The sequence below is a fragment of the Epinephelus lanceolatus genome, chromosome 12 (assembly GCF_041903045.1).
Source record: "Epinephelus lanceolatus isolate andai-2023 chromosome 12, ASM4190304v1, whole genome shotgun sequence".
Lineage (NCBI taxonomy): Eukaryota > Metazoa > Chordata > Actinopteri > Perciformes > Serranidae > Epinephelus > Epinephelus lanceolatus.
In genome coordinates, this window is record NC_135745.1 from 43,656,569 (window position 1) to 43,672,288 (window position 15,720).

General features: G+C 34.7%; 1 gene segment (V, D, J or C); it reads left to right on the forward strand.

Moving 5' to 3' along the window:
• Positions 1-1,360: 1,360 nt before the first annotated feature.
• On the forward strand, positions 1,361-15,516 carry LOC144464977 (T cell receptor alpha chain MC.7.G5-like). The segment is given in 5 exon segments: positions 1,361-1,445; positions 10,326-10,526; positions 12,784-12,834; positions 12,942-13,049; positions 15,155-15,516. Coding segments are annotated over 5 exon segments (432 nt in total).
• Positions 15,517-15,720: the final 204 nt, after the last annotated feature.

The window sequence follows — 15,720 nt, forward strand, 5'->3', positions numbered from 1 at the left end:
AAGCAATTACCAAAAACTCCAGTTTGGACCTGGAATGAAACTCATCGTTCATGACAGTGAGTAAGAACATATAAAAATGTGTAACTTATTAAAACTTATATCTTATCAGAAAAAAAGGTAATGGCGGTTATTGTATACTTGTTACCTTATTGTCGAGATAGAAACATGTATATACAACTACTTCAAAGGTTTTATCAGGTACTACTTTAGCATAATTACAACTGTACAAAACAAAAATATAAAAATCATGTAGTCATAAAGTATTTAAATTCATTACAGTTTGTCAAGGAAGGTCTGAGTTACCGATCAGCCTGACTTAACTGTGTGACTACAAGCGGTTACCAAAAACTCCAGTTTGGATTTGGAATTAAACTCATCGTCTATGACAGTGAGTAAAAAACTGTTTATGAAAACTGAATTATGAAGATAAACAAACCTGCCATGAATTTAAAGAAATGAGTTGTTGGTCATAAATTTGCTCTTAGAAACAGAATAGATTTACCTCTTGATTATGATTTCAAGAAAAGATTTTTTTTTAACTCAGCAAAGAGAACAAACACAGATGCAACAGTCTAATGCTAACAAAACTAAAATTATGTACAACAAAATGTGCAATATGATCAGGTGATACTGTTCAGTATGATGGAAGCAAAAACCAACAATAACAGTACTCAATGTGAAAATAATGGCACTGAAAAAATCTATGCATCACTATGACACAAATATCCATGAATAATACTTGAACATAGAGATTTATACATATATATGTATCCTTATTTAATTTCCTAAATGGTAACAGTTATATATTTTTTAGTTTCTTTAATTTGGGGAGTGATGTATACAATGATATCATCAGCAAACAGTGTTAACGTCAGTTCCACTGTTAATTCCACATTTGTATTGACTTCAGTGAGTTATTCTATCAAATTGTGATGATTAGTGTAGGGAAAAAAAACTTCTATAATAAACATATAAACACTGATGTTTGTTTTTAGATTCAGTTTATCGACACTAATATTCCAGCGTTATATATTTAAATTGCAACTGTCCAATTTATGACTCCAGTTCCCACTTTAATGCAGTAATCATTAGCATTCATTTTATAAGTAAAATCAATGCAGAACATTTCCCATGAAGATAAAACTGTATTTACATTTGGATGGGAGTAATGTATGTATAAGTTTGACAAATGCGTCATCATTTTACTGATTACACCTTATATATGTGACTAATTATGAAATTAAAACAAAACAAACAATCCTGAAAATGTTGTTAACAGCAGAGTTATAGTTTGGGGGATCTTTATGAGATTATTATATTTCTATGGACTTAAAATGTGAAGGGTTTAGAGGCTCTGGGTTTTTGAGCTAACAACATGTACAGTGTGAATGACGGTGCTCGCAAGCTCATCTTTGGGAAAGGAACTCCACTCTTCATACAATCCAGTAAGAATGAAACAAAAACATTTTTTTTTTTTGCATGAGAATGACAGTTTTTTAAATAATAATTTTCTAAAGCAAGCTACGGCATGCTTAACAGAGCATTTAATAAATCAAACTGTGCAGGACAAAATAAAACAGGAACATGCAATAAAGTCAAATAACCATTAAATTCATTTTGTACAACTTTGAAACAGAAATAAAGTGACAGCATGTTTATTAAAATGTTTTTAGCTGATTTAATTTGCTTCGTTACAGTTTGCCTGAAAGTTGTGAATTTGTGAAATTATTAGAATCCCAAATCTTCAAATAAAGTAAAACCAGGATTACAACTTAAAGTGTTTATAGATATTTCATCATTGAACTGATACAAAACTCATTGTGCTCATCTTGTGCTCATCATGGATGTTATGAGCACAAGATGCTATATTGCATTCTCACAAAATGATTATCTTATTGTCCTCTGAGAAAATGCAGTGCTAATATCCAAAGTTTTCTTACGAACACAAACAGTACATAAACACTGAGTTTAAAAAGAACAGTTATAGGGTCTGCCATTTTGAATCTGACTGAACTGTAAACAAATTAATCTACAGCTCAGACGTTACTCATTCAACACTAAATATTTCCACAGAAATCTATAATTGTGAAAACATGTAACAGGTATAAATCTGTCCATTTGGAAATCAAACATTTCTGCAGAGTTTCTCAGTGAGTTTAAGTTGTGAAGCCTTTCAGTGTGTGAATGACGGGACTTGAAGGCTGATCTTTGGACGAGGAACTGAGCTGAAAATACAAAACAGTAAGATTTTATGCTCATTAAACAGAAAATAACCAAATCTCTCAGTGATGACTCACGAATTAACAATTTACAACATCCAAAATTACATTTTGAACATGGCAGATGATCTTTTATGACAGTGTAATTTAATAATAACAAAATGATCTTGGTATGGGATGATATTTACTAAAGTTGTAAAAAATCACATAATATAAGTATAAGTTAAATTATGTGTATGAAATTTAAATCTTATAATACCCTCTCATTCAAAAACAAATGTCAAGGGTTCAAGTTGTGAAAATTAAATTCTGTAAATAATACAAAATCGATTTTTCAACTGTGAACTGTTTCTCCACATCAGGCTGAGGACAGATTAAAACATAACCTAAATATGTGGATATATTGCAAATCAGAATTTTAATGATCACAGTCATGACTGCAGTAGAAACACAGCAGCGTTAGCAGCCTGTGTCGATCAGTTCTCGTTAAAGCTCTTGTTGATGTGCGACTCAGAGTGGACTCCAAAAGATTGTGTTTGGATCAGGGATTCATCTCTCAGTAGAAACAAGTGAGTCCGGTTTCTATTTGTCAAACAGCTGATTAGCTGGTTTCACATCAGTTTAAATGATTTAATGGTTAAATGGTCAGTTTAAATGGTTGGCAAAGAATGGCTGCGTATTTAAGGTAAGTAAGGTTTAATAAACCAAGCCATCCTGCTGAGGAGAAATATATTTAAACTTCATCACTGAAAATCTGCACTAATATATGTACATGAAGAAATATTCATAAATATATGTATTTATTCGGAACACGAGAATTAGTCATCGCACACTACAATCAAAGTTTGCTGAACTGATTAGTTAGTAGTTAAAAAAATAAAAACTGACAAAATGTTTAATACAAAAATCAGCAACAACGAAATCCTGTCATTATGGATAACACAATCTGTAACCTATCAAATTTTGTAATAGATAATTATATTATTAATAAGTGCTGTTTTACTGCTCTGCATAATAAACAACACCTTTGAGTTTAGTTCAGTTTTTTCCAGAGAGATGATAAAAAAAACCCTCAGGTTATAATTTAGCATCATTTCTTGTTAGCAAGCTTCCTGTTGGCAGGTTATTGTTGAGCTCTCACGCAGAGTGTGAATAGTAACAACGTGAAAATGATTTTTGGTTCAGGAATTAAACTAAACATTCAAACACGTGAGTACAAAGTCTTTTCAGAATGTTTTTATCACCAGGCAGCAAAGAGAACTTTGGAGGTCCGAGGCTCGCATTGTATCCAAGAATCATTCTGCTTTTCTTCAACAGTAAAAGTCCCCTGAAATTAAGTATTTCTTTAATATTTAACACACAGCTAAACTCTGGATAAGAACAAACTTAAGGATTTAGAGGAGCGGTTTGCAAGACTGTATAAGCCTTTTTATTTCCTCTAGTTTGTGACACCTCCGATCTGACTCAACAACAAACATCACTCAAATTAAAATTTAGTGTAAAACGGTAACTTCAAAACACTCCAACAGACACAACTCAACGTAAAGACTCATACAGCAAACACACTGGTTTTGATATTAAGATATTAATACATAAACTGTGTGTTACTGTGTAAGTTAACCAATAATTACTGATAAAGATGCATCAGTTTCTAGTGATTAACTTAAGTCAACTGGTTGTCTGTTTAGATGGACATGCTTCATGTTTGGGGACAAACTTTGCTGTTGACTGTAAGATACAACACTCCCAAAAAGCTCATCTGTCTGTCGTCCTGACTAAATAATATATTTATGATACAATTACACAAACAACACATACCCACACCAAACAGTCATAAGCATGAAACACATCACACTTAATCTATAAAATATTTATATGTACTCTGCCAAGGATGCTTTGAGGACTTTGGATCAAAGTATGTGATGGTTTCTGTTCTGAGCTCAATGAATGTGTGAATGTTGGATACAAGTTAACTTTTGGAAATGGGATCAAACTACACGTCCAGGCTCGTGAGTTGTTTATTATCTATAAACAGTTATCAGCAGTCACTGGGACTTCATGATAATGTAATTAATCAGTTAATACAGGAAGCTGAAGGTGTAATATCACGGAGGGAATGTTAATGATGTATGTTTTCATGCTCTGTGACTGATGAATGGAACAACATGAACAAAAGCCTTTGTTTTGTCAGGTAAAGTTACTGAAAACACAGCATTAATTTTGGCAGAAAAGCTCAAACTGGAAACCAGACAGGTTTGTGATTTAAGCTGTAAGATGTTTAAGGTATTGAATTCAAAACATAAGCATTAAAACATCACAAAACACAGCAAATGTGAAACTGGAATGCAAAATCTTTAATGGTGATATTAACCTGCAATATTTTACGTTTCGTGCGCCTACATTTAGTCAATTTAAAAGATGTGAAATGTCTGAAAACCTCATGTCCATTATATGAATTCACTTTCTTTCCAAGTAGTCTGGAAGTTAGCAGATATGATGTTCACGTTGATGACTAAATATGAAACATATTTTACACTAAACAACACATTTCGCAATAACGTACGACATAGTTAGACTTTGAAAATGAGTAAAATGTTGACCAGAAAGAAAATCACACTTAAATGCTCATTCTTATGATAATAACAAATTGTAATTAACATTTGAGCAATAAGTAATTGAATTGTGTTTAATCACATTAACATTGATTATGTGAGCTGCTGGTGTTTGTTGTGCTGCGGCTGCTGACTGTGTGAATGCTGCCAGCTTTAAAATCATCTTCGGAGCTGGAATCCATTTAATCGTACAAACAAGTGAGTCATGAAAAAAACAATGTGAATTTTAGTTTACAGTTTATTTATTGATAAATGATCAAAACTAGCATCTAAAAATCAGACTGTAACGTTGAAACAATCACTTAGATAGCTGATTAATTAAGAGAAAGTTATCCACTGACAATCTGCAATAATCAAATGTTGAAATTGATTTATTGTCTGAACATTATATAATTGTAACTTCTGTAACTGCTCCTGCTTGTAACTGCTTTCAGTACATTTATCTGACTGTTAAACACAGAAGACTGTTTCCTTGATAACAAACTAATTGATATTTCAAATTTTAAAATGATGCTCGTAAACATCAGCTCGCTGCAAAAAACTGCACAACATTCAAAATCACCAACCAGAGTGACCGATGCCAAATATACAGCTGCTGTTTAAAGACCATCTGACACTGTTTTAAACATCCAGGCTGTTGGAAAGTGTCGCCTGCTCATATAAAATACTAAAGATGTGCTAAATAGTTTTCCAACAGCAGCTGAATATTTTTGTTGATTTGGTTTAAATCTGTTCAGCGTAAAGTCACTGCAAAGGTTTTCTGATTAAACTAGTTACTCTGATACCATTAAAACAATATTAATGATAATAATAATTATTTGTAGTCAAATAGTTTTGCAGCAGTTTATCCAAAACTATTAAAACCAACCACAATGCAGGTAACGTGTTGATATGGGTGTTTTTGTGGAGGAGTGAATGTCTGTGTGACAAATGGATGGAAAATAACGTTCGGCCGTGGAATCAAATTAAATGTGTGTCTGAGTGAGTGGAGTTTATTCTGTTTATGTCATATATTAAAAACATATTTAATCACCAGAGTTCATGTCAGAATATGTAATATGTAAACAAGATACTGAACATAACAGTTTACAAAAAGACTTAGTTTTGTTTGTTGCAATAATAAAAATTAAACTTTTATAAATCAGAATACGTATAATATGTTAATATGTTGAATTTATTAAGAAACGTAAACAAGTAAGTCATCAGTATAACGAAGAATCCACCAGTGGTTTTTGAATGACAATAACATGCTGTGTGAACATTAACAACAACAAACTCGTGTTTGGATCTGGAATCAAACTTATTGTTACATCATGTAAGTACATTTGAAATATGATCAACCATTTAAAACATTTATCATTGTTAGAAAGACGTGGTTGTTAAAGTCAGAATTATGATTATTAATATTTCACATCAATCATCATGGTTTCCTTTCATATACATTCTTTCAGTAATTAAACATGTTAAAGTTGAACTTTTACCATTATAAGGTTGCTTTATATGCTTTTTGTTTAACTGTTTTGTAATATGACTATTTTAAACAAAAGCTGAACACAGTTAGTATAAACATAAAGCTTTCTTAACTTTAATATTCACAACACAACATGGTGACACAAACATTACATTATTAATACCTTTGCTCAATCAAAATAAGAAGTATTAAAAAGAATACAAAGTTTTGTCAATAGTTTACATTTAGTTGATATTAACATTAGTCTGTGTTCTCTTATTTGACGTATTTTAACTTGAAGTTGTGATTTTTAAATGAAAGTAACGAGACATAGCTGTCACTTCCTGCCATCTTTAAAAAAAATTATTTTGTCTGAAACAGTTGTTTAAATTTCTCTGTCTGTTTAATTTCAGACCCTGAATTTCGACTTCTTAGAATTTATGCAGTAAAATAGTCGATCAACTTGGTATCAATAAAAAAAAACCATTCCTAATATAAAAATCAGCTGGTTAAATATTTTTCAAACGTCCCTGTCTGTTCTCATAAATCTGTGTGTGAAGAACAACATCAGATTTGTGTTTGGAGCTGGAGTGAAACTTATTATTATGGCAAGTAAGTGTCAGACTCAATTTAATATTTCATTCACATTTTTAATATAACAGTGGAGCTCACGTTGCCTTTTTGTTTCACATCGTTAGGGTTCTTTTAATTTGACTAAAACCAAAGTTATTTCCTTTTAAAATCAAGGTTTACTCCTAAATTTAAACTCTGCCTCCCGTTCCACACAAAAAAAACACTTTGGAGTCACTGATCTAAAACTAAACCTAATGTCCTATGTCTCACATTACAAGTATAAAAAATTCTGAAACATTAAAGGACATTACTGGTTTCACATTTAAAATCCTGCTGGTGTAGAAGATTAAAGCTGTTAAGATTGAAGACCAAGAGGAAACTGTAGAAACTAAAACACTGTGTGACACAATTTGGAGTCACCAAACTCATATTTGGAGCTGGAACTAAACTTCAAGTAGAAAAAAGTGAGTAAATATGAACTCGAAAAATCAGACTGTGTATTTAACGTTCTTCAAATCCTACAAAATGTGATTTACAAACCTCTCAATGACATGGGTGTTTAGATTATTATAGAGTTATTATGATTTACCATCATGTCTCAACATCTTATTTACTTATGAATTTCATTCATTCATTCATTCATTCATTCACCTCAGAGATGCTTCAGAGCGACAGATTTTGTCCCAACCACTTTAAATCATGAAAATCCACAAAACATATACACTATGCTGGCATGTTGAAGCACAGCGCTGGTTTTTGTAGCTGGTTTAGTTCCTGTGTGAATAACAACAACTTCAAAATCATATTTGGATCTGGAATCAGAGCTGTCATAATGTCAAGTAAGTGTGTTGTCAACATCAACACATCATTATATTTGTCTTTGACATGTATTCATCTTTTTTTAATTGCCATAAAACAGATTGAAATGAAGTGAAGTCAAGTTAGAACTTCATTAATCCCAAAGGAAATCCTTGTGCCAGAGACGGCTCAAAAATTACAACAGAAAATAAAACAACGTAATAATAGAAACAGCTGAGTTATAAAAGTGTATAAATGTTAACACCAGTGCCGATCGGTAAATTCTTATCAACACAGAAGTGTTCTGTCCACAGCTGTGTTTCAATACAAGATAAAAACTTAATTAAAGAACTTTCTGATGTTGCAGAATCATCTCAGCAGAAACCTACAGACACGACTGACCAGCCAAACTTTAATAACATAAAGACTCATCACTGTTGTTAGTATCTTTCATACAAACATAAACACATAATTCATTTTTGTGTATTTAAAACTTCGTGGCATTAGTTATTTGTATTACAAAGGATATGTTAAATCCCAAAATAAACTTCTGACTTATTACAAATAGGAACGTAACAGTGATGTCACCAGTCTAAACACTTGTTTTATTTTAGCTGCAGCTGAATAAACCAGAATTATTAATTAAATTTGTTGTGAAATGTTTTAAATCAGATTCAGTCATAGGAAATATATCATATAATTTGTTGTTAAACTGATAATTTTGAAATAAAAATTTTTAGTCGGTGGATTCAAAAACAAACACAATTTAATGTATTAATAGAAAGGTTACATTTTCACTCAGTTTTGTTGATAATATATATTTTTAAATATCCACTCAGTCACATCATAGCTGCTGATTTGTTTTTGCTGCCGGACAAATGTTTGTGTGAATAACAACATCAGGACTTTCTTTGGATCTGGAATTAAACTTGTTATTCTGACAAGTAAGTGTGAGACTGTTTTAGACACAACTGAACTCATGGTTCATCTAATGAAGGATAATAATGACAACAAGAAAATTAAAACGTAAAAAAAAAAAAAAGTTAAAAAAGGTTTTTAAAAAGAAGAAAAAATTAAAGTAAAACATCCTGATTAAAATGAAGTGCAAAAACAATACATTTGTTTGTTTGTTTTGGAATTATTATAATAAAATACCTTTAATGAAGTGATGGCACTATAAATTTAACAGATTAACATGGTTAAATAACAGATTTTTCCTAATTTTTTACAATAAAATACCTTCAATAGAATGAAAATAAGATGAGATAAGATACACCTTTATTGATCCCATAATTGAGAAATTCCAGTATGTAATTGGTCAAATGACTGCCAGCAACACCTGCCAATTAAAAAACATTTGTTAAAAAAAGGAAAATATTGTGATTCAAATGAAGTTCATAAACAATACATTTATGTATTTTTTTAAATTTACGTTTTTACTGAGTACTTTTCTGTATCTGAAACGATACAACGCAGCTTCACTTAGATACCGCTGAGCCGTTTTTGTACAATGACAAACTGTTGTGGAATTACAATGATAACAGAATCCTGTTTGGATCGGGATTAAAAATGATCGTTGTGTTGAGTAAGTTATCAAATATACACACAAATATTTTGAGACTCACATTAGCAACCATCATGTGTCTCAAATGTTAAACTGTTGACAATATTACTAACAGTTTCAGCAAAGCACTTGTTACTTAAACTGCACTTCTTGGAATATTTGAAGCGTACAAGAAGCAAAATGTTAATATAAAAAATGAAAAAAAAAAAAAAAAAAATTAGTATATGTGACTTTACATGAATCAAATATTAATAAGCTTAGATAGAAATTTAGAAATATTGCAAATTATAGGATTTATGAGAAAATGTTCTGGACGTATTCATACACGGTATATATGAGTGTACATTTAATATGTGTATTATAAATACCACAGGTAAGGTTCCAAAATTAGTGTATTACTGTGCAACAGTAAAACTGAGATGAACACCGAACCTCATGATTAGGTATTTGCATAAAATGTATAAAAATGTGCGTTTACTAAAAATATACTTTCAGTGTAGAAACATACAAATATTGGACTTAACTTAAAAATAAATTTGACCAAACTTGTAAGTATTTTTTGCAGATACAATAAAAACTGAATAAAGAAAGTAAAGTTAAAACAGTTTGGAGTAATGAATGAAAAGTGTTGTCATATGCGATGATGTGCTTTGCTTTACTAAAATCAGTAAAATTTTAATAGTAAAAATCTGTAAATGAGTATGATTAAGTCGTCTGTCTGACCTTCAAATAAATCAATAAAAAGAGAATTTTAAAAATCAGTAAAATATACTAATGGATAAATATGCAGAGTTGAGCCTCCAAAAACAAGTCTAGGAAAACTTCAATTTATTTTCCAGCGGTTGTTTGATTTGGGGTGATTATGTTTGAAATGTCTGTTTTCCTATTCGGTGAAGCTGAGTTTAAACGCAGATGTTTCAGAGCTTGTTTCAGTCACAGTGTGTCTGTGAGTGACGTCTTTCACTTCGATGTTCTTTGGTTTGTCTCGTTTCTTCTTAAACAAACTGAGTGAGAAGAGAAAAATTCCTCTGAAGAGGACACACAGTAGTGTCAGTGATGTTTGAACATTATCCCAGTGTGTTGATGAGTTGTCCTTTTGTGTTTTTCAGATGAGGGAGAGTCCAAACCGTCCTACTACAAACTACAAACTACGATTCCATCAGATACTGGAAGCACCAACCTCACAGTGTGCTTGGCCACCGGCTTCAACAGACACAATGCATCAGATTTCAACAAGACAGAAGCTGTCATGATAAAAGACGACTCGCTGTACAACCAGGTGACTTTGATGTCATCTCCAGATGAATGTGGTGAGTGTGAAGGATTTAATTGGGTATGACATAAATAATTATTATATTTAGAATTAGTGTGTGTATGCAGGTTTTTTAAATGCAGGAGAACTTGATAACAAACATTATTTGATTTTAGTTTTTTCTGTGTGTCAATTTTGACGTCACAGCCGGCCGGAAAACATTTTAGGCTGAATCCAAATGTCCGCACTTCAAACATTGTGGGCGTGTTAACGGGAAGTCTGGGAGTGTTTAGGGCTCCAAAGCTACAATCCATCCAGTCCACAGGGGCCTCAAGTGGACTTTCTGTAGACTTCAGCAGACTTTACTGATTTAATTACCCTAGGGTGACCATATTTTGATTTCCAAAAAAGAGGACACTCGGCCGGCCACGACATAGCCTACTTAAATGATACCCGCAGTTTACTCAAAGATGCCTTATAATTTTAATATATTTAAGGTTTATATGTATGGATAGAAAATTCAGTTATATTACAAAATAATATCTCTCAAAGACAGAAATTCAGATAGGCCCCAATAGGGGACACATACACACACTAGAGTGTGGCGATCCGAGCCTGACGGTACCCGACGGGTCGGGCCAGATTTGGTCAGAAATGTAGCTATAAATTGTATTCGGGCTCGGGTCGGATTCGGTCAGCTTTCAGTGAAAATGTAGTGTAAAAATAAATAAAATCCTATTGTCTGTCCTGTTTATTGCTTGGGCACTGTTATTTACGTGACAACACCTGAACATAACACACACACACATTGACTGTTTGTTTCTACCTCTCTCCTCGCTGGAAGCCTCGGACCTCCAGCCGCCCGCCTCCGCCTTGATTAAACGCTGAAAATTAAATAAAAGAGGGAGACAGGTTTTTCCTATTTTATCTTATTTTGTTTTATTTCTCCCTCTCCTCTCGCTAGAAGCGTCGGACCTCCCGCCTCCCGCTCCCGTCTCAAACACGGAGGTCTCCCTCTCCGCAGCTGAGCACCCACGGTGCACGCCCGGCCTGTTAAATAGCCTGTAACCACTGTGTGACACAAACTCAGTGCTTTGGTCATTAAATAATGTCGGGCTCGGTTCGGGTTCGGACAGAAATATGCGGCCCGTGCCGCACTCTAACACACACACACAAACACACGGAAAACTGGACATTATCATCAGTTTATAAAAACCCCCCGGACGCCCCGGACGGGACGTGAAAAGTGGACATGTCTGGGCAAAAGAGGACGTTTGGTCAGCCTAAATTACCCACAGTTCATTGCGATACAGACGTGACATTGTGGGTTTTTCAACTGCTGAAAAAAAATGTGTTAAATAGTTATTGATAGTTAGGTCTGTTAAATGTTAATCACACACCACATGATGATAGAGAGATATGTATACGTACAGGCTGTAGAGGGTACTGACCATACGTTTATTATCACAGCCTGTCAGACTGTGTATCAGGCTGTGATAGGCTGAAAATATTGGCTGACGAGCACTAATTGAACAGTATTTTGTAGCAGCACATCATTCATGGGGCTAAAATCGGTGCGTCCACCCAGGTGGCATATTTCCATCCCTGTGGATCGAAGCCGATAAAGACTGCAGAGTCGGGGTGTCGGTAGCTTAGTGGATAGTGCCAGCGCCCCATGTATAGAGACGATGCCTCGCTGCAGCGGTTGCAGGTTCAACTCCAGCTTGCAGCCCTTTGCTGCATGTCAACTCCCACTCTCTCGCTCTCTCACCCCATTTCACTCTGTCCTGTTCATTAAAGGCAAAAAGCCCAAAAAATAATCTTTGGGAAAAAAAAAAAAAAGACTGCAGAGTCATTTAACCCTAGAGTGAATGCCAGTTGTAACTTGCCCAATAAATGCAAAAGCCAGGTGTTCACAGGTGTCAGTGACAAAGGTGCTCAATAATATAGTGTAATTTTTTATTCTGACAATAATGAAATGTAAAAATCATTTAAAATTCAAATGGAAATCTGATCTCCAAATGATACTGTCATGTCTATATTTGAAAAAATGGAAAATTGGAATTAAAAAACCTGAAATGGAAAATTTAAAGGCTTCAAAGTGATTATGAAAAATGACCAAAAAGCTGACTGATTTGAAAAATGGGGTCAAAGTTCAAATTCCTGTTTTCCATTCACTGTTAAGTTGCTCTGTCTAAATGACAGGGGTCTGAAACCAGTTGGCACATTGATGCATTTAATGAGTCTGACTGATGAAGATAAATTATCATCATCGTCATAACTAATAATCACTCATCTTGTCTGATATCTTTCAGATAAAGTTGCTTCAGGTGGATCTCTGACATGTGAAGATAAACTGGAACCAGGTTTGTATTAAATGTGACTGAACAGCTGATTCTGTGTTTAAAACTCTGCTTGTGCTCTGTTTCAATCTTCGTGATGATGATGATGATGATGATGATGTTGTTTTCAGATGCAAAGGTGAACCTCATGTCTCTGACCATCATGGGCCTCAGACTGCTCTTCATCAAAACCATTGTCTTCAACGTCCTGATGACTCTGCGGCTGTGGATCAGTCAGTGTGAGTACGAAACCACAAGACTCAAACAAATACTGTCAATGATTCTGTAAACTCAAATAACAAACAGATCTTTATTTCCAGTTTCCTGTTTTATATCTGATCATATTTTAGTACAACGCCTCCCTGTTTTCTGATCCAATCAAACCCTGTTCTGTTTTCCTAAACCCAATCACATGTGTGTTGTTGAAAGACAAAAAAGCATCAGCTGGCGGTGTTGTATCGACATAGTGCTTTTATTTTGAAAGAGACTGTATCAAACTGTACATTTCCTGTGAAAACAGAAGTGTATTTTGAAAACAGACAATGCATGTAACAGGCTGAAGTTGACACGGCGTCCCAGAATGTCAACTATTTCAGCATTGAAGCAAAACAACCATTCTTTCCAAACCTTAATCAAGAGCTCTGAGTTTCCAGAACATCACCACGTAGACATTCATCATGATGTGTCAGATCTGGATTTATTGTAGATAAATCTAGAAATTCCCTCAGAAACAAACAAACAAGTTAAGACATTTTTGGCATTATGGACATGACTGAGAGAACAGAGGAAGGACACATGAAGATGTCCACGAGACATAAAACAAGTCCAGTTTATCCTGAACATCTAAACCACTGATGAGGAGAAAACCAAGGTGATCATCACAGTTACTACCTGAACTTTGTGCTGTAAAAGTCCAGTAGATCTGAAGGAGTTATGTCTTGGTTGAACTTTGACCTTTTGTAGTTGTGTAGAACTCACAATGGACGAAACTGTGAACAGTTTAGAGATCTACAGTCCAGTTCAGCTTGTAGTGAAGTCAGCTGGTCAAGACAAAATGACCACAGACGGCGTGTTGGCTTGCTGCAGCAGGTGCTCCGTCCCCACAGAGCCCTCTGTTTCTGACCTCACGGTGTGCCGGTGTCAGACGGTGGGTCGCTGCTGCTGCTGGCTGTATGTGCTTATGCCCCGCCCACACACACATTCTCATTGGCGTATTGATTATGAATACAGTCCAACTGATGCTGGTTTTGTTTCATCACTGTAGCCAGTATCTCACTATCACTATCCTCATTCAGATTTTAAGAAGCTACAAATTATATTCAGCCACAAAATAAGTCTGAAAAGCTGCAAATCAGAACGAAGCACAGAGAGTTGTTGACTAGAGATGATACACTGTCTCATGGTGGTCACTTCCTGTCAACGTTACAGATCAGAAGCGCAGAGAGTTGTTGACTAGAGATGATACGCCGTCTCATGGCGGTCACTTCCTGTCAACGTTACAGATCAGAAGCACAGAGAGTTGTTGACTAGAGATGATACGCCGTCTCATGGCGGTCACTTCCTGTCAACGTTACAGATCAGAAGCACAGAGAGTTGTTGACTAGAGATGATACGCCGTCTCATGGCGGTCACTTCCTGTCAACGTTACAGATCAGAAGCACAGAGAGTTGTTGACTAGAGATGATACGCCGTCTCATGGCGGTCACTTCCTGTCAACGTTACAGATCAGAAGCACAGAGAGTTGTTGACTAGAGATGATACGCCGTCTCATGGCGGTCACTTCCTGTCAACCAGCAGGTCTGACAGTAGTTTCCTTTTTCAACTTGTCCTGTTGCAAATCTTTGGTCTGAACTGGGCTATAAGTTCCCAGTCAGTGGCTTAAATGGTTATACTGGACCTGGTTTCCTTCAGATGCTGCTGTAAATATGTGTCTTTACGGAGACAAATGTTCTGTAAAGTTATGAAAAACTGTTGAACCCTGAGGAACAACAATGTGAACACAAATATGCAAACAAGTGCAGAAATTATTTTAATTAAAAATTTTAGAGTTAAGTAATTACATACATTCCTGAAACGCCTCAACATTTCATCTAAGTGTTTTTGTCTTTTTCTTTTTTTACATTTCTCTGAATGCCTCGATGAAAATGGACTCACAGTTGCTGTTGACAACTTTCTGTGATGTTATTTTGCATCATATTTCAGAAACCTGCAGAGGTTGTTGATGTGTTGTGTTCACTGACAGATGTAAACGGAAGAAATCTGCAGTCTTTGTCTTTTGTTATTAAATCTGTTTCAGCTCACATTAATTAAACATCGTTTCATGTTTTTTTGTTTTTCTTTGCAGAACTTCACCAGAGGACGAAAAAAACCTCCAAGATGTTGGATTCGCAGGACGACTCCCTGATCAATTCAACAAAGTCATCGCTTGGCCTCGCTTCTTCTTCCCTCACTGTCCCATACGTCTGTTTCATGTACAGTAACTTGTATAAATGTAATATCATCTCTTGATATTATCACACTGTGGACGGATGTGTTGGAGAAGTTTGTCTGTCTGTCAGTGATGTTTTAACTCTTTCTGTCCCGCTGATGTAAATGTCAGATTTAATGGACTGTTTGTCCTGCTTTCAGAAAAAAACAAAACTTTTTTAAAAAACTGCTGTGTGATATTTCCTGTGTGACGCTGTAGAAATAAAGACTGAAACAACAGGCTGAAAAACTTTTGTGTTTTTTATTTACAATTTCTCTTTTAACTCTGGATTTAAAGCCTCCCATCAGGAGGTCTTTCTCCTGAGGTTATTAAAATATGAAAGTAGAAAAGTGTGTGCATGGAAACTCTTGAGCTGAAGACAACATGCTCACCTCCTGCTTAGGTGCCCCAGAAAAGTTTACTCAAGTTAACTCAAAAGGTCG